The sequence below is a fragment of the Balaenoptera acutorostrata genome, chromosome 11 (genome assembly GCF_949987535.1).
Source record: "Balaenoptera acutorostrata chromosome 11, mBalAcu1.1, whole genome shotgun sequence".
In the NCBI taxonomy this organism is placed as follows: Eukaryota; Metazoa; Chordata; class Mammalia; order Artiodactyla; family Balaenopteridae; genus Balaenoptera; species Balaenoptera acutorostrata.
The window spans coordinates 53044928-53065638 of record NC_080074.1 but is presented as its reverse complement, the minus strand read 5'-3'; the positions used below and the strand labels follow the sequence as shown (position 1 = coordinate 53065638).

Genomic DNA, 20711 nt, shown 5'->3' with positions numbered 1-20711 from the left:
AACAACCCCCATTCTTCATATAGATCACATGATTAGGCGTGGCTATTGCGTTTACACAAAATAGGAATTTTATAAGAATTAAGGACTCCAGTACACATGTTAGAGAAAGGTTATGATTTGAACTGACTCCTTATCAATGGGGATTTGTGCGTTTCGATGAAGGTGGGCATCTATCAATAGCATTTCCAGCCCATTGTAAGTGGAGTGTAACGCTGAGTTACACAACTTGAAGCCTCTTTTCTTATTACTTGTGAACTTCTGGAGATGCTTCTGGGCACTGACTCACTTCTACTGATTTCCTAAAACTGATCCAAAACAGCAATCACACTTTAAAAATCTGCCTCCATCTTCCTGTGCATTAGCGTCAAGTTTGGCATTTCATTTTTTCCTTGTGGTTTTTTCTAAAATTTATTTTAATTAATTAATTAATTAATTAATTAATTTGGCTGTGTTGGGTCTTCATTGCTGTGCGCGGGCTTTCTCTAGTTGCGGTGAGCAGGGGCTGCTCTTCGTTGCACACAGGCTTCTCATTGAAGTGGCTTCTCTTGTTGCGGAGCACGGGCTCTAGGTGCACGGGCTTCAGTAGTTGTGGCACGTGGGCTCAGTAGTTGTGGCTCGCGGGCTCTAGAGCGCGGGCTTCAGTATTTGTGGCATGTGGGCTCAGTAGTTGTGGCTCGCGGGCTCTAGAGCACAGGCTCAGTAGTTGTGGCGCATGGGCTTAGTTGCTCTGTAGCATGTGGGATCTTCCCGGACCAGGGCTCGAACCCGTGTCCCCGTACTAGCATGCGAATTCTCAACCACTGCCCCACCAGGGACGTCCCTTCCTTGTGGTTTTTAAATGCAAGCATGGGGGGACTTCCCTGGTGGTCCAGTGGCTAAGACTCCGCACTCCCAATGCAGGGGCCCGGGTTCGATCCCTGGTCAGGGAACTAGATCCCGCATGCCACAACGAAGACCTGGCGCAGCCAAATAAATAAATAAATAAATGCAAGCATGCCATTGAGTAACTACTGAGAACAGAATACTTTGTTCCTGAATGTGTCTCTCTGAATTGTCAGTATGTAGGCTAGTAGCTCACGGCACAGCCAGAACAATGAGCCAACAATTCGCTGGAGTAAATCCCTACCCTGCTGCTCGCCCTGCCACCCCATGAAGGCCACGCCTCCCTGGTGAGGGGAGCCTAAGCCGGGCAGTCTGTCTCCAGTGTCCTCCTCCCAAGTAGGATGTCTGGGTGCCTGGGACCTCTCAGTGTGTCACCCTGCTGGGGGTCTGTTCTTAGCAGAACTCTGTGCCTCAGGGCTTCCTTGTCCCCTCCCTTTAAACAAAATAAACCTCATTCTTTCAGCCTGATTCTCTCAGCCAATGTACAGAATGGCTGGGGGGCCTCTCCCGGAAAACACGTTTGCATTTGAATCAAACACCAAGGCATCTTCTTGACATGCAATGCCTGGATCTGAAGGAGGAACAGATGACAAAAGCTTTCAGCAGCAAAGTCTACAAGTGGGAGTGCTATTTGGTGGCTGGCAGACCTGTCAGAATTGCTCATCTAAACTACATGCATGAGGGCCCCTAACTTGCCTTCTTCCTGGAAGAGTGACCGGGTGTATCAGCAGGAACAGTGCCTCTTGTACTCCCCTCCCATCACCGTTGGCGGTCACCAGGCCCCAAATGTGAGTCCCAGAAGACCTTTGTAATTGAGTCCTGGGATATATGGTCTCACTTCAGGTCATCCCTAGGCCCAAGGACTTCTGGAAACTTACTCTGATTTGGGGACAAACTGCACAGTTTGTATCCTGAGTTAAAGGTGGCGTAAAGGGTTTGGTTTAACTCTTTTCCAAAATGGCTCCAGAAATGGTTAGTCTTCTACAGGTCTTTTACTCCCAAGAAGGTCCCCCCACCAAGTATGTCCTAACAGGAATACAATTCAATCATTCCCACCTCGGTAACGGAACGCTTTTCTAGAGGAGCTCCACTTCTTGTTAAGCTATGCCCACCTGAAGCCAATTCAATCTACCATCCAGCCAATTCAGTGGGTGAAAAAGACTCAAATCAATGGCTTAGCCTAGACCAGACACCAGTATACTTTAAAATAAACAAATAAACATGTATACCTACACATAAATGGTATATATACATATCAGAATAATATAATGTGAGTTACAAAATATGCACAAAAATTAGAAATTAGAGATTGAGATATATAACTATATATACATTACTTATAAAATTTATACATAAATGTAATAAAAGAATATAAAATATAAAAACTGTTTTCAAACTATATTTTCCCTCAGCACCCAGCTGATCATTCCACACTCACTGGGCTACATGCATCACCCTTTGGAGACCACTGATTTAGAAAAACATCTGATGTGAAAGTGATCTGTTCAATTTGTGTACATTATTTTGGAGACACAATTTGGTAGACACAATCTGGATGTCTGTTAATCAAGGGAGTTGTATGACTGAATGAAGCCTTTCTTTCCTCAAAGGAAAATGGCCAGTGGGCCCATACTCAGGAGACTGAGTTCAAGCTGCAGGATGAACCTGCATTATTTATTTCCTTCACTTGCTGATTGACTGTCCCTCCCTCTTGAACCTGGGTGCTACCAGGAAGGGCCTTTTCTGTCTGTTCACTGGTATGTCTCCAGTGCCTGGATTCATGCCTAGCATATCAATCAGAACGGAATGATTGAATTTAGCAACTTTCATTTTGTGTATAAAATAGGTCAGTGGTTTATTAGCCTATAGCTAGTTCACTTTTGGTACTCAATGAATTTGAAAAAACACAACTCCATGATAACATCTCTCCTGTACTTCACAGACCTTTACTCTCCCACAAAAGAACCCATTTAAAGCATACCATAACCAATACAGTTTAAAGATTTTACAGAGCAGAACTCTTCATGTTCTATATGCTGACTGATCAATTGTGAATGATAAAATCAGAACCATGTAGATACCGATCTACATTTGATTTAAAATCTTACTTTTACTTATCTCTATCACAGTTAACATACCGTATTACCAAATCACCACGTAGTACTAATTTAACCTGGAAGATATTTGTGGTGCTATTTTACAGTGATGCTTTCTTTCCTCTTTATACTCTAAAGCTTAGGCTCTAAAGTTTAGAGAGTACAGGGTGGGGCGGGGTGTGGCATGCAGAGAAGCACGGGGGAGAATAGGCAGCGGAGGAGAAGTTGCTTTTGTGAAAAGGAAAGCGGGGCTGAGTTAGGCTTGTCCATCCGCCTTTGGAGCCAGGAAACAGACATGCAAAAGGCTGGCTCCCGAGACGGCTCGCACTCACTTTTATTGCAGTGTCTTCCATGCCAGCCTTCCTGACATTGGCATTTGTTGGGTTCGTGGCAGGTTCCGTGTGTACCGCAGCCAGGCTCGCAGACAGCTAGAGTCAAAGGAGATAGAGAGAATGTTTCCTGAGCTTTCATTTGTCAACAGAATTACGCAGCTGCTTTTCCTGCAGTTCTTTAGAATGTGTTAGTTTTGGCTTCATCCCTTAATTTTTTTTTTTCTTTCTTTCTTTCTAAGTCAATCTCCAGCTAGAAGTCAGTTCTGGACTTTTGGAAACAGTCCTGAGAGTAACCTTAAACTAGACTTGATGCTTCTCATTCACAAAAGACGCTCAGGAGGACTTTGAAACTGCTGGGCAATGGAAGTTCATCTTCCTTAAGAAAACTCCTAAGAGTGAAAAAGTTTGGTTGTGTGTGCGAATGTGTCTAAGTTTTTTTTACGTGCATGGATTTCATACAACGTCTTTGGTCTACTTCAAGGAAACAAATGTCAGTGAAGAAAGGTTAATTGTGATGCCCAAGCAACATGCAGTAGGTACAGAATTATGAAGAGAGAAGAGACTCCTACTAGTTTAATTATCCTGTGACACAAGGTCGACTATGTGTATGGGGTACTTACGCTTTGAACAGAGGTCTCCTTGGTAACCTTTGGAGCACTTGCATTTACTTTTGCCAATGCATTTACCTCCATTTCGACAGGGCTGTGGGCATTTGCCTGAGATAGAGAAGAATGCAAATAAGCAAGGAACTCTGTGCTTCATTCAGAGGCAATTACATTTTTTCAAAGGAACTGCACGGCTTTGAGAGGATCAAGCCTTTTAAGTGGCAGTTATTTCCACTTATTTCTGATCTACCCTGGCTTTGTTACTGTTTGAGTCTCGCTTTTGGAACAAACAGGCTAGTATTTTTACTTATGATTCTGGATATGTATCTACTACAATGAATATGTTGTTCAAACGTATTCATATTACTTTTTAAATAAACAGAATAATGTTTTAACAGATTCATAAACACTTGTAATTGAAGGTATACTAAAAATGAAGAAATGAATGACGCCCTAACTGATCTTTTCTGAGTTCTGATTTTTGTATGTCACTTTTTCTGAAAGCAGGCCTATACCTGGACATGATGACTTCTGTCTTAGCCTCGGATTCTCCAGAAAGCAGGGCCTGCGTGCAGAGTTTATTTGGGAAGTGATCCTAGGGATCAGGAATGGGGGGTGGGGAGAGTAAAATGGCGAAGGAGGGAAAGCCAACACAAAAGTATAATATGTTTGTGGGTTGGTCATCACTATGGGCAACTGGGCTCTATCCTGCAGCGTCTTTCTGAGGAGCCAGGTAGACTGACTACACCTTCAAGTTGACTGAAGGAAGGAAGAGGGGAGCATTTATTCATCTGTACTTGTCTCCCACTGATCAAAGGTCACCCCATGGAATAACTTTCTTGCGTTTCCATTCTGTGACAGTGTGAGTGCAGATTGTATTTTTTTTAAAAATTTTTTTTAGTACTCAGGAGTCTCTGGGTGGAAAGCAAGAGAAGTGTGACACAGCTAAGGTGCAATTAGGCTATGTCTGTGCAAAATAGGTCATAGCAGTGGCTGGAGTGAAAGGCTAGCTGAGAAGGATATGAGGTGGGGCACAAAAGGTGCCTGATTCCACACCTGTGCATTTTTCTGGAATGTCTTAGATCCTAATGATACATCATTCTTTCTTTTATCTCTGTGCCAAATGAGTATTGCTAGTCTTTTCACAGATCTTTGAATCACAGGATTTTAGAGCTGGAATAGGGCCTTAGATGTAAAAATTATATAATATTTTTCTTCTTTCTTACTTTTGAAGCTATTTATTCTCCCTCTGCAATCTAGAATTTGCCATCCTAAGGCTGAAGTTTTTTTCCAGGCAAGCATTATGCTTGACAAACATGAAGTGAATCCCATATGAAAATAATTTTGCTAAAAACACTTTCTTCTCTTTTTATTTCTCCAAAAATGACTTTCTTCATATATAAATCAACCAAAGCAGCATTTAGTCATTGTGGAGATAATAGAGACATAATATTGAGATGTTAGAGTCTCTCAAGAACCTGGAATGCCATTAGACCTGTAGGTTCTTCTGACGCAGGGATGTTCTAGAAACATGTATTAAAACAATCTTAATATTAGAATGCCACCTTTTTATGGACCGTTAAAAATCCAAAAGTGTACTTTTTGATAGGTTTGGATACAAATAATAGCATTTACTATTTGGTCAAGATCCCAACTCTAATTTAAGGAAAGGAATACCTAATTCTGAATTTCCATTTGCATCAGAGAAACATCTGTCCCCATCACATGCACAAAATTGGATCATATCACAGTACTCTGCAATGCACTGGGTTTTTTCAAGTAAGCAAGATGTGGGACAATAGCTATAGGGCAGAAGAGATAGAGGAGTTATTGTGAAATACTTGGAGAGCCCAAGTTTCCCCATATTCTATGAGATGTGAACTTGGTATCCAGGGATAATGCAGAGAATGATTGATGGAGAGAATTTTTTTTTTTTTTTTTTTGGCTGCATACGGTATTTGTTTTTTTCTCTTTTTGGCTGCTTTTGTTTTGGTCTTCGTTTCTGCGCGCGGGCTTTCTCTAACTGTGGTGCGCAGGGGCTGCTCTTCATTGTGGTGTGCGGGCTTCTCATTGCGGTGGCTTCTCTTGTTGCAGAGCACGGGCTCTAGGTACACGGGCTTCAGTAGTTGTGGCTCGTGGGCTCTAGAGCACAGGCTCAGTAGTTGTGGCACACAGGCTTAGTTGCTCCGCGGCATATGGGATCTTCCCGGACCAGGGCTCGAACCCGTGTCTCCTGCATTGGCAGGCTGATTCTCAACCACTGCGCCACCAGGGAAGCCCCAGGAGAGAATCTTCTCATTGACTCCAAGGATCTTTTTGTTTTCTTGGCAAGAGGGAAGTGAGGACCGTTAGGATCACTGAAGCCAGGAAGGAGGACGTTCTCTCCTGGTTATCTCACCACAGAAATATGATCGCTGGTGACGGTTAGAAGGCCATTCCTAGATCAAACTTCATGGAGCCAAAACATCATGAAGAGATGATTGTTTTAAAATTACAAATTCTGTAAGTGTCTGTAACATTGACTTCCTTTTCCTGAAAATATTTTGCAACCAATCTATCCATTGAACAGAGGTAAACTGAGTCATCTTGAGCGATTACACATTTTTACCCAAACGAGACTAAATATTGCCTGAAGGCAAACAGATTTGACTAATTCTAAACAATTTGAATTTTAACTCTAACCAGTGAGAACAGTGAGATTAAGGTATTGACAAAATAAAGATATTAAACTTCCTCTGCCCATCAGATTGTGAGGTAACTTAAATTTGTGACTATCCTTCACATAGAAAAAAGATAAAAATAGTTTACAATAAGCGCCAATAACTGTCATCTCTGGGTCTTAGAATTATGAGTGATTTTTAATTGTTTTATCCAATATTCTAATTTTTTATGGAGAACACTTTATACAGATAAGTTTTATAATAAGAAGAACCCATTAAGGTATTAAAAAAACGTTTATAGTACAGTATAAATAATTTGGTCTTTTTAACTGAAGGTTCATTAAAGATTCTTGTAAAGTCTGTGAACCTTAAAGAACAAGATAAACATAGGTACATACATCTAGATACTTCTAACCATGGTTTTATTTGTTAAACTGCAAGTATATCTCACAGTCAAGTCAGAATGAAGTTTGAGAAGATATCAATTCTGATAAGAGGCCAGAAGAAATGAAAATATAAATAGCATCAGAATACATATTTCATTAAAAAAAAACAGGCAATAACAAGTGTTGGTAAGGATATGGAGAAATTGGAACCCTTGTACATTGCTGGTGGGAATGTAAAATGGTACAGCCACTTTGGAAAACAGTTCAGCAGTTCCTCAAAAAATTAAAGAGTTAACATGTGGTCTGGCAATTTTACTCCTAAGTATATACCCAAGAGAACTGAACACATGTTCACACAAAAACTTGTCCACAAATGTTCGTAGCAGCACTATTATTCGTAAGAGTCCTAAAGTGGGAACAGCCCAAATGCCCATCAACTGATGAATGGATAAAGAAAATGTGGTTGGTATATCCACACAATGGAATGTTCTTTAGCAAGTAAAAGGAAGTAATGATATACGCTACAATGTAGGTGAACCTCAAAAACATGCCAAGTGAAAGAAGTCAGACATAAAAGGCCATATATTGGATGATTCTATTTATATGAAATGTCTAGAATAGGCAAATCTAAAGAGACAGGAAGTGGATTAGTGGACTCCAGGGGCTTGGGGAGAGGACAGTGAGGAGTGACTGCTGGTTGGTACAGGGCTTCTCTGGGGGATGATGACATGTTCTGGAGTTAGAAGAGATGCTGCACAACTTTGTGACTATATTCAATTATATACTTTAAAATGGTGAATTTTACAGTATGTGAGTTGTATCTCAATTTAAAAATAGGATACGTAATTCAACTTTTTGTCTCTATTACACTAGAGGCACTTTTCAACTCAAGACCCATTTTAATTTTTTCCTGGTAATTTGGTTCCTGTAATAGAAACAAAAAATTTCCTAAAAGGATTTTAGTATAACTTGTGATGGGGATAATCAGGAGCTTTCAAAAGGCCCACATTTTTGGTGCAGTTAAAAAAAAAAAAAAAGAATAGAAAACAGTTTCTGCCAATGGAAAGGTCATAAACCTAAGGGCATGAAACAGATACCTACATGAAGAGAGATGAACCCATGAACAAAGATTCATAAACGTGAACCAACTAAATATGCGAAGTTTGAGAGTAAGTATGGGAAGAAAACTGAGGGGAGTGAGCTCAGAGATATCTTTATCAGGGCAGGGTAATTAATTAGAGCAGAAAGCACATCCTGACAATTAATTACATGTCCTGTGGAAACTTCAGAGGTACTTCATTTGAACTCTATAAAAAACCGTCACTTCAGCTACTACTTATTAAACTACAAAAACCCACAAATAAATTAGAGGTTGAAAGTTAAAATAGGAAGTCAGTATTATTTAATTTTGAACCCAGTACAACTTCAAAAACTATGGCTGTACCAAACACAGTGGTGTTTTATGGATACAATATAGCTGGAGGTGAAAATGCCATATTCCAGAACTTCCAGAAAGGCAGGGACACAGCACCTTTAGCAGACGTGCTCACTCACATTCCTTTTGCTCCTTCCCAAGCGGGGCTTCGGTGTTATCTGTCTTCTGGGTCATAGAGCAATTGAGAATGGGGCTGGCTCATTTCTGAGTTGAGCAGAGAGCTTCAGTGACGTGACTGGGAGGTGACAGGGCCAGGGCAAGCAGTTTGGTATCCTGATTCCCAAAACAGTGATTACCTAACACATTCCACCCTTACATTTTTTTTTTTTTTTTGGTATCAAAGCATGACAAACATCTAGTGAAGGCATAATGTGGACTGATTTTAAGTTTATGGCTCAACTATTTTTTTTGTTTTTTACATAAATAAACACTCATGAGACACTTCCTCAATCAAGATATAGAGCATTCTGGCACCCCATAAAGTTCCTTTGTGCCCCCAATCACTGTTCTTGTTTCTATGATCATCCATTACTTTTGCCTGTTCTTGAACTTCATAAAAATGGAATCATGCAGCATGCACTTTCTTGTGTCTAGCTCCTTTTACTTAGCATAACATCTGTGCAATTCATTCATGTTGTTGCATGTGCTATTAGGTTTTTGTTTGTTTGTTTGTTTTTATTGCTCTGCACCTTTTTTTCCCCTCTTTTTTCTTGTGTCTATCCTTTTCTCTGAGATGAGTTAATAGGCTCCGTCTGGTTAGGAAATGTGGCAGTGAGTGCCAGAGAAAAAACTCTCTATGCCTGCAGGTAGGTGATCAAATTCCAGCTGTCCTAAAGCTCTGATCTACGTTTCCAGGCTGAAACTATGGGCTCTGCACAATGAGAAGGGGCAAAAATCACTAACAAGAAACAACGCAACATGGTGAATAACCCAAACCCAGATAACTGAGTCAGAGAGCATTTGCTCTGAGTCATCTGTGCTGAGCTATGTCACTCTTTGCCCACCTTTAGCCAAAACAGATGGCGGCTCAATCTAGTAAAAAGAAACCACTGGCCTGAGACCTTAGACAAGCTATTCATTGTCTCTGGGCTTCAGATTCCTCATCAATAAAACGAAGGGGTTAGATGGAGCTTCTAAGTTTTCCCCCCAAACAAAGACAATGCAGGTCAATACTCACTTATTTCACACTGTTCCCCCTCAAGTGCTGGAGGGCAAATACACTTTCCAGGGTAGAAACAGGTCCCTCCGTTAAAGCAGGTGGCTGAGCAGTTTGCTGTTAGAATGAAAACAGAGTATTGCATTAGACAGTAGCTTAAATCTAACAACAACAACAACATTTCATTAAGGCTAAGTGATTCTTCTTAGGCATCTGCTACTTGCGCATTTACTTATTTAATAAAACAAGCCACTTTACACATACAGGAATTGTAAGCAATTGCTTGACCATTTGCAGATTCCAGCAACATAACAGGATACCACACACATTACACAGGACCCACCTCTAGGGGTTTACCTCTTAGTGAAAAAAGGCACCGTGTGTAAAAAAAAAAAAAAAAATCTTTTTTATTTTCTTATAAATATCTATGCTCTTAAAGGAGAAGAACTCTATGAACCCAAGAAAATATTTTTTAAGATGAAGGAAGAGTAAAAGGAGAAAACTTTCTTTGGAATAGATAAAAGGGAGAGAAGTCATAAATATTGGGATCAGACAAAGGAGAAAGCAACTTCTTTTCTGAATAAGAGGAACAGAGATGCATCTTATATAACAGGAATTTTTAAAAAATAGACTTTTTTGACATTTGCAGGAAGGAGTAATTATATTCAGGAAAAGACAGACTGTTGCCCCTTGCGGGTCCCACAGGCAGGGAAGTGGCGGCAGCATGAGCTGGAGGGATGAAGAATGTGGGTATATTATTGTGGGAGTCCAATTAACTAGATTTTCCAGGTAATAATCATACTGTTTGTGATTCATACTAAGCCCTCTCTCTTAGAGTCAGCTTCTGAAATTTCACGGCTCACTGGCACCTAAAATAGAGGGAGGACAGAAATGGGGACGGGGGAGAGCAAATATCTAAAAATAGACAAGTTGGCTCGTTCTATAAAGGAGATGAAAATAAGAACTTGAATCTCAGCTATTCCAGTTTTATGGCCTATTTGTTCTTGTCCTATATAAAACAGGCCAAAGTTGACTATAGATGAACGAAAGCTGGAATAAGCTTTCGGTAAGAAAATCAGAAAGGAAATCCAAAAGTTCTGAGTGTATGCTTTCTTTGTGGAAAAGAAGTCCAACTGGAATATTCTATGACTATCATGCTTCTTAAATGATAAAGCTTTTTGTTAAAAATCATAAGGACCTCTCAGCTTAAGGCCATGCTGTACTTGCTTTGAAAAAATCAAGCCTCCTGATGTAGAGGGGAGCGGCAGCATTGGGGTATAGAATTTAGGATTTAGGAAAATCAGCTCTTGGACTTCCTCTTTGCTACTTGCTGCTAGTATTGTTAGGGCTGGACAGTTTTTTTTTTTAAATTATGGAATGTTTCACGAATTTGCATGTCATCCTTATGCAGGGGCCATGCTAATCTTCTCTGTATCATTCCAATTTTAGTACATGTGCTGCTGAAGCGAGCACAAGACAGTTGTTTTTGTGAGCGTGTCCTGTCTCCCCACTTGTCCCTGTTTCTCCTGGGGATAATAAGAAGAGATGAGAAAACATCAGGACCTGTGTCCACTTGGCTGGAGCCCTCTGGGCACTATCCCTTACTAATGTGTAGAATGCAATGAACCTGGGAGTGTAATCAAAAGTTACAGAATATGACAAAGCTGATTATTGAATTTGGCCACACCCTTAGTATTTGCATAACACTTTACCATCTGGACCAAGCTTCTCTACATTTCTGTTGTGCAATGATTCTTTTTTTTAAAAAAATTAATTAGTTAATTAATTTATTTTTGGCTGCATTGGGTCTTCGTTGCTGTGTGCAGGCTTTCTCTAGTTGTGGCAAGCACAGGTTACTCTTCGTTGCGGTGCGCGGGTTTCTTGTGGCGGTGGCTTCTTGTTGTGGAGCACGGGCTCTAGTCGCTCAGGCTCAGTAGTTGTGGCACACAGGCTTAGTTGCTCCACGGCATGTGGAATCTTCCCGGATCAGGGATTGAACCCGTGTCCCCTGCATTGGCAGGCGGATTCTTAACCACTGTGCCACCAGGGAAGTCGCATATGCAATGATTCTTGACTCAGAAAATGAGCCAGAGACACCAAGTAACTTTCACTGGGGCTGAGGGTTTGCTAGGCCAGTGTTTAACTACTCAACTGTTAAAGTTTGCAACAGATGTCCCAAGAGCCAATAAAAGTTAATCTTTAGTGTTTCTTCAAATACGTAGGGCTAAGGTCTAGCTCCATGCCAGTAATTAAACCATTTTTCAGAAGCTCTACACTCCCTCCTGGTTAATAAATGCATCTTTTATATTGAGGGAGTAAAAAACATTATTTTTTAATGTTCCCAGATCTCTGGGGAAACCAAGTGGAATTTCAACAGACTTTCCAAAAGAATAAAAAAAAGTTACTGGAGTCTAACAAGTAAGAAAATCTTTCATCTGAAAGGTAAAATATTACAAACGTAAAAGAAACGGGAATACACATAGATCTTTTCCTTCAACAGGGACCATGCAGCGTTTGTGACACCATAGCGTAAGAAAAACATTACAACTGACAGTCCACGGTGCAGATACACCAGTAACAGCCTCATCTACATAAGCAGGCCTCACAAATGGTCTTTCTAAACCTGATAATACATTCATTCTTCATCCAAGTCTCTGAAGGATTTGCTCTATTTCCTAATAGTTTTGAGATAATATGAGTTTAATTCTGCTTCAAGAATCAACTTCTGCCCAGTTGTGAAGTAGCAGAGATGCTGAAGGCTACATTTAGACAAATGCAAAGAAGCTTCACAAGAAAGAATTTTATTCACTGGCTATTATTATCAGTGTCATTAGTGCTTAATCTTTATGAACATAAAATTTTAAAATTATTTTCACTCCAGTGCTATAGTTTTAGAAGATCACTTACAACTAAAAGGTAGAGATGCTCTCACACATGATCTCATTTAGCACAGAGGTGGGGGAACCAGGCGTCAATGGCTTAATTTCCAGTTTAGAGTTGGGAAAAGCATGGCCCACAGAGATGAGGTTCTCTGCCCAGAAGCAGTCACTGGTAGAGGATCTAGGATGTGAAACAGGTAGCCTGAGCGGCAACATGGTACAGTGGAGGGTGTGAATTTGGGCCAAGCTACTCAAGCTCTATAAACCTCATTTTGCTTAGCTGAGATTGAGATGGATGATGCTTTACATATCTCAAAAGATTGTTGAGAGTAAAGTTAGGTAATTGTATGAAGGTACTTTGTATATCATAAAATAACAGACTACCATAAATGACTATTCTGACTCATATTAAGGGCTCTTTCCTTTAGCTTTTCCTTCTTTTTTAAAAAGCTGCTCTTTTCAGTCTTAACTGGTGCTATCTGCATTATCACTAAAGAGACACTTCTCTAAAATAACACATCATTTTATTTTGAGGCAAGTAGTTATTTAAAAAAAACAGTGCCCTACTCATGCAATTAGCATTTTGGACACAAGGATAATTTCATTAAATACATACACTTTAAGGATATAATTTAATTTTTTTCCATAAAAGATGTGAACTGTGCAAAAAGATAGGTGTCCTGTAAAGAGTATGAATCATTCAGTACTATTTTAGAGCCACATTTGAATCCACTTTCTGAGAGTAAAATCCGGCTATGATGCAGCATCATAGGAAGGAGGATCCTGATCTTTCAGGGATGTGATCTGTGAGCAGAGAATTAAATTCAGATCAGTGAACTTCTAGGTCAGGCAATTTGGAAGAGATTGTTTCATTTCAGTCTTTGAAGCTCACCCATAAAACTAATTTGGGACATACCAAAACCCCAATGGAGCAGTTAATTGTTCACAAAAATCCATGCTCCCCTCCCATAAAGTTGTCATTGGGAGATGGTTGTCCAACCAGGGATGACATTTCTCCTGCCTGCATCCAAGTAGGATCATGGAGCTAATTCCTATCCATGGAATAGGTGTTGAAGTTTTGTAGGTCACTTCTGGGCTTTTCTTTGTTTTGTTTTTTTGTTTGTTTTTTAAGCAGTACCTACTCCAGTCTTTCTTTCTCTGCTTATTGGCTGGATCTGGAGAGCTCCAAAGTTCTAGGCAGGACCACTGATGGAAGACACCTGGGACCCTAAATCACTGCATGGAGAAGAACCGCCCTGCCCAGTGACCAGGTATTCCTGCACTGGAGCATTCTGTGAGCAAATGTAAACTTGTACTGTATTAAGCTACACTAAAATTTGGGGTTAAAGTTATAGCAGCCAACTGAGCCCGTGTGGCACAACTACTGAAGCCCGCGCATGCCTAGAGCCCATGCTCCGCAACAAGAGAAGCCACCGCAATGAGAAGCCTGCACACAGCAACGAAGAGGGCCCCCGCTTGCTGCAACTAGAGAAAGCCTGTGCACAGCAACGAAGACCCAACGCAGCCATAAATAAATAAATAAATTTATATAAAAAATAACAACAACAAAAAAGTTATAGCAGCCAGTGAAGTGATACATCCTATCTAGAGAGCTGTTATGAAGAGTGATGATATAGTAAATATACGTCTTTTAATCAAACATTTAAAAAGTAAAAAGAACCTTGTTCTTAGAAAGTTACCTTTATCACAATTGACTCCATAGAATCCAGGTGGACAGATGCAGAAGCCGGGAGTAACACAAAGCCCGCCGTTCATGCATCGTGGTGTGCAAAGGGCTAATGGGGAGAGAGAATTCTGATTAAGACCAAATAGGGTTTTGCGAGCAGGACCATTTTGGAAATGTCAATAATACAATAGGTCTGTGTTTTCAAGCTTTGTAGTTGACACTAAAGTAGTCACTCTTTAGAGATACAAGTTTGCTATATTAAAAATTATTTTTATGCAGTAAATAGGCTATTTTCAACCAATTTCATAGAAGAGAATTAAAATTTGCCCAGAATCATTATTTTAACTAAGATGTGGTCTTCTTAAGACTGTAAATATTTTTTCTTGCCTTATTTCCTCAATCTTCCAATTTCAAAATCAGTGCAGATGAAGGTCAGGACAAGATGGCAGAGTAGGACCTTGACCTCACCTCCTCTCACGAGCACACCAAAATCACAACTAAATGCTAAACAATCATTGATAAAAAGACTGGAACCTACCAAAAAAGATATTCTACATCCAGAGACATAAAGAAGAAACCACAACAAGACAGTAGGACGAGCACACTCGTGATATAATCAAATCCCATACCCCTCAGGTGCGTGACCCATAAACTGGAGAATAGTTATATTGCAGAAGTTCTCCCACAGGAGTGAGAGTTCTGAGTCCCACATCAGGCTCCCCAGCCTGGAGGTCTGACATTGGGAAGAGGAACCCCCAGAGCAGTTGGTTTTGAAGGCCAGCAGGGCTTGAATGCAGGAGCTCCACAGGACTGGGGGAAACAGAGACTCCACTCTTGGAGGGTGCACACCAGTTCTTGTGTAACTGGGACACAGGGCAAAAGTAATTACTTCATAGGAGCCTGGGCCAGACTCATCTAGTTTTGAAGGGTCTCCAGGGGTGGGGGGCAGCTGTGGCTCACTCTGGGGACAAGGACACTGGTGGCAGAGGTATCAGGGAGTATTCATTGATATGAGCTCTCCTGGAGGCTTTGCCACCAAGACCTGGCCCCACCCAACAGCCTGTAGGCTCCAGTGCTGGGACACCTCAGGCCAAACAACAAACAGGGTAGGAACACAGCCCCACCCATCAGCAGACAGGCTGCCTAAAGACTTCCTGAGCCCATAGCCACCTCCAGACATACCCCTTAACATGGCCCTCCCCAACAGAGGGCCAAGACCCAGCTGCACTCACCAGTGAGCAGGCACTGGCCCCTCCCACCAGGAAGCCTGCACAAGCCTCTAGACCAGCCTCACCCACCAGGGGGCAGACACCAGAAGCAAGAATACTGTGATCCAGCAGGCTGCAGAACTGAGTCCACAAACATGGGTCAGAATCTACCAGTTGGTCCCTGGTCCCTGGCCCCTGGGCGATGAGAGGGGAGTGTACTTCTGGGACACACAGGACATCCCCTACAGAGGGCCATTTCTCAAAGGTCAAGAAACATAACTAACCTACCACATATATAAAAATTCAAATAGAAGTTTAGACAAAATGAGATGGCAGAAGAATATATTCCAGACAAAAGAACAAGATAAAACCCCAGAAGACCAACTAAGTGGAGATAAGCAATCTACCCAAGAAAGAGTTCAGAGTAATGATCATAAAGATGATCCAAGAACTCAGGAAAACAATAGATGCACAGAGCGAGAAGTTACAAGAGTTTTTAACAAAGAGTTCGAAAATATAAAAAACAACCAAACAGTTGAAGAATACAATAATTGAAATGAAAAAATACACTAGAAGGAATCAACAGCAGAATGAATGAGGCAGAAGAACGTACAAGTAAGCTGGAAGACAGAGTGGTGGAAATCACTGCCGTGGAACAGAATAAAGAAAAAAGAATGAAAAGAAATGAGGACAGTTTAAGAGACCTCTGGGACAATATCAAATGCACCAGTATTTGCATTATATGGGTCCCAGAAGGAGAAAAGAGGGAGAAAAGGCCTGAGGAAATATTTGAAGAGATAATAGCTGAAAAATTCCCTAACATGGGAAAGGAAGCAGTCACCCAACTCCAGAAAGTGCAGAGAGATCCATACAGGATTAAACCAAGGAGGAACACACCAAGACATCTACTAATCAAATTGACAAAAATTAAAGATAAAGATAAAATATTAAAAGCAACAAGGGAAAAGCGACAAATAACAAAGAAGGGAATCCCCATAAGGTTATCAACTGATTTTTCAGCAGAAATTCTGCAGGCCAGAAGAAGGTAGCATGGTATATTTAAAGTGATGAAAGGGAAAAACCTACAACCAAGAATACTCTACCTAGCAAGGCTCTCATTCAGATTTGATGGAGAAATTAAAAGCTTTACAGACAAGCAAAACCTAAAAGAATTCAGCACCACCAAATTAGCTTTACAACAAATGCCAAAGGAACTTCTCTAGGTGGAAAAGAAAAGGCCACAACTAGAAATAAGAAAATTATGAAATGGGAAAGGTCACCAGTAAAGGCAAACATACAGTAAAGGTAGGAAATCATCTGCACACAAATACAATATCAAAACCAGCAATCGTGAGAACAGGAGAGTACAAATGCAGGATATTGGAAATGCATTTGAAATTAAGAGGTCAGTAACTTAAAACAATTGTGTATGTGTATAGACTGATATATCAAAACCTCATGGTAACTGCAAACCAAAAATCTATAATATATACACACACAAAAAAGAAAAAGGAATCCAAACACAACACTGAAGATAGTCATCAAATCACAAGAGAAGAGAACAAAAGAGGAAAGGAAGAAAAAAGACTTACAAAAACAAATCCAAAACAGTTAACAAAATGGCAATAGGAACATACATATTGATAATTACCTTAAGTGTAAATAGATTAAATGCACCAACCAAAAGACACAGACTGGCTAAATGGATACAAATACAAGACCTGTATATATGCTGTCTATAAAAGACCCACTTCAGATCTAGAAATACATACAGACTGAAAGTGAGGAGATGGAAAAAGGTATTGCATGCAAATGGAAATCAAAAGAAAGCTGGAGTAGCAATACCCATATTAGACAAAATAGACCTTAAAATAAAGACTGTTGCAAGAGATAAAGAAGGACACTAATAATGAGCAGGGGATCAATCCAAGAAGAAGATAATAACAATTGTAAATATATATGCACCCAACATAGGAGCACCTCAATAATACGGCAAACGTTAACAGACATAAATGCAGAAATTGATAGTAACACAGTAATAGTGGGGGATTTTAACACCCCACTTACATCAATGGACAGATCATCCAGACAGAAAATCAATAAGGAAACACAGGTCTCAAATGACACATTAGACCAGATGGACTTAATTGATATTTATAAAGCATTCCATCTGAAAGCCTCAGAATACATATTCTTTTCAAGTACACATGAACGTTCTCCAGGATAGATCACATATTGGGTCACAAATCAAGCCTCAGTAAATATAAGAAAATGAAATCATATCAAGCATCTTTTCTGACCACAACACATGAGATTAGAAATCAACTAAAAGAAGAAAACTGCAAAAAACACATGCTATTAAATAACCAATAGATCACTGAAAAAATCAAAGAGGAAATCAAAAAATACCTAGAGACAAATGAAAATGGAAACACGATGATCTAAATGCTATGGGATGCAGCAAAAGCAGCTCTAAGAGTGAAGTTTATAATGATACAAGCTTACCTCAGGAAACAAGAAAAATCTCAAATAAACAACCTAACATTACACCTAAAGCAACTAGAGAAAGAACAAATAAAACCCAAAGTTAGTAGAAGGAAAGAAATCATAAAGATCAGAGCAGAAATAATGAAACAGAGACAAAGAAAACAATAAAAAAGATCAATAAAACTAAAAGCTGGTTCTTTGAAAAGATGAATATAATTGATAAGCCTTTAGCCAGACTCATCAAGAAAAAAAGGGAGAGGGCCCAAATCAATAAAATTAGAAATGAAAAAGGAGAAGTTACAACTGACACCACAAATACAAAGGACCATAAGAGACTAAGCAACTATATGCCAATAAAATGGATAACCTAGAAGACATGGACAAATTCTTAGAAAGGTACAATCTCCCAAGACTGAACCAAGAAGAAATAGAAAATATGAACAGACCAATTACCAGTACTGAAATTGAATCTGTGATGCAAAAACTCCAAACAAACAAAAGTCCAGGACCAGACGGCTTCACAGGTGAATTCTAACAAACATTTAGAGAAGAGTTAACACCTATCCTTCTGAAGCTATTCCAAAAAATTACAGAGGAAGGATCACTCCCAAACTCATTCTATGAGCCCACCATCACCCTGATACCAAAACCAGACAAAGATACCACACACACACAAAAAATTAGAGGCCAATATCACTGATGAACATAGACGCTAAAATCCTCAACAAAATACTAGGAAACTGAATCCAACGATACATTAAAAGGATCATACCCAGTGATCAGGTGGGATTTATCCCAGTCATGCAAGGATTTTTCAATATCCGCAAATTAATCTGTGTGATACACCACCACATTAACAAATTGAAGAATAACAATCATATGATCATCTCAGTAGATGCAGAAAAAGTTTTTGATAAAATTCAACATCCATTTATGATAAAAACTCTCCAGAAAGTGGGCATAGAAGGAACATACCTCAACATAATACAAGCCATATATGACAAATGCACAACTAACATCATACTCAACAGTGCAAAGCTGAAAGCATTTCCTCTAAGATCAGGAACAAGACAAGGATGTCTATTCTTGCCACTTTTATTCAACATAGTTTTGGAAGTCCTAACCACAGCAATCAGAGAAGAAAAAGAAATAAAAGGGATCCAAATTGGAAAAGAAGTAGTAAAACTGTCAGTGTTTGCAGATGACATGATGCTATATATAGAAAATCCTCAAGACACTATCAGAAAACTACTCAGCTCATCAATGAATTCAGTAAATTTACAGGATACAAAATTAATACACAGAAATCCGTTGCATTTCTAAACACTAACAATGAAAGATCAGAAAGAGAAATTAAGGAAACAATCCTACTTACCATTGCATCAAAAGGAATGAAATACCTAGTAATAAACCTACCTAAGGAGGCAGAAGACCTGTACTCTGAAAACTGTAAGATGCTGATGAAAGAAACTGAAGATGACCCAAACAGATGGAAAGATGTACTGTGTTCTTGGGTTGGAAGAATCAATATTGTTAAAATGACCATACTACCCAAGGCAATCTACAAATTCAATGTAATCCCTATTAAATCACGAACAGCATTTTTCACAGAACTAGAGCAAAAATTTAAAAATATGTATGGAAACACAAAAGACCCCGAATAGCCAAAGCAATCTTGAGAAAGAAAAATGGAGCTGGAGGAATCGGGTTCCCTGACTTCAGACTATACTACAAACCTACAGTAATCAAAACAGTATGGTACTGGCACAAAAACAGACACATAGATCAATGGAACAGGATGGAAAGTCCAGAAATAAATCCATGTACCTATGGTCAATTCATCTATGACAAAGGAGGAAATACTATACAATGGAGAAAAGACTGTCTCTTCAATAAGTGGTGCTGGGAAAACTGGACAGCTACATGTAAAAGAATGAAATTAGAACATTCTCTAACACCATACACCAAAAAAACTCAAAATGGATTAAAGACCTAAATGTAAGACCAGATACTATAATACTCGTAGAGGAAGACATAGGCAGAACACTCTGTGAGATAAATTGCAGCAATATCTTTTTGGATCCATCCCCTAGAGTAATGGAAATAAAAAAATAAATGGGACCTAATTAAACTTAAAAGCTTTTGCACAGCAAAGGAACCCATAAACAAGAAGAAAAGACAACCCTCAGAATGGGAGAAAATATTTGCAAACAAAGCAACTGACAAAGGATTAATCTCTAAAATATACAAGCAGCTCATGCAGCTCAATATCAAAAAAACAAACAACCCAATCAAAAAATGGGCAGAAGACCTAAATAGACATTTCTCCAAAGAAGACATACAGACGGTCAAGAGGCACATGAAAAGCTGCTCAACATCACTAATTATTAAAGAAATGCAAATCAGAACTACAATGAGGTACCACCTCACACTGGTCAGAATGGCCATCATCAAAAATTCTACAAATAATAAATGCTGGAGAGGGTGTGGAGAAAAAGGAACCCTCCTACACTGTTGGTGGGAATGTAAATTGCACCCAGTGTTCATTGCAGCACTATTTACAATAGCCAAGACATGGAAGTAACTTAAATGTGCATCGACAGATGAATGGATAAAGAAGATGTGATATATATATATATATATATGCCATAAAAAGAATAAAATAATGCCGTTTGCAGCAGCATGGATGGACCTAGGGATAATCATACTAAATGAAGTGAGCTAGATAGACAAAGACAAATATATGGTACCACTTATATTTGGAATCTAAAAAAAAAAGATACAAATGAACTTATATACAAAACAGAAACAGACCCATAGGCATAGAAAGCAAACTTATGGTTACCAAAGGAGAAAGGGAAGGTGGGGGAGGGATAAATTAGGAGGTTGGGATTAACA

General features: G+C 39.6%; 1 protein-coding gene and 1 non-coding gene across 3 annotated transcripts in view; both read right to left on the bottom strand.

Moving 5' to 3' along the window:
* WIF1 (WNT inhibitory factor 1) overlaps positions 1-20711 on the bottom strand; it is an 86477-nt gene that overhangs the window by 1292 nt on the left and 64474 nt on the right. For both annotated transcript variants that reach the window (XM_057555877.1, XM_007179753.2), the window contains 4 exons: positions 14132-14227; positions 9574-9669; positions 3931-4026; positions 3311-3406 (listed from right to left, as the gene is read on the bottom strand). In XM_057555877.1, the coding sequence (XP_057411860.1) occupies positions 3311-3406; positions 3931-4026; positions 9574-9669; positions 14132-14227 (384 nt within the window). The remainder of the gene's footprint in view (positions 1-3310; positions 3407-3930; positions 4027-9573; positions 9670-14131; positions 14228-20711) is intronic.
* On the bottom strand, positions 10919-11025 carry LOC114237639 (U6 spliceosomal RNA). Its single transcript, XR_003623179.1, has one exon. It is a non-coding gene; the product is annotated as a U6 spliceosomal RNA (small nuclear RNA).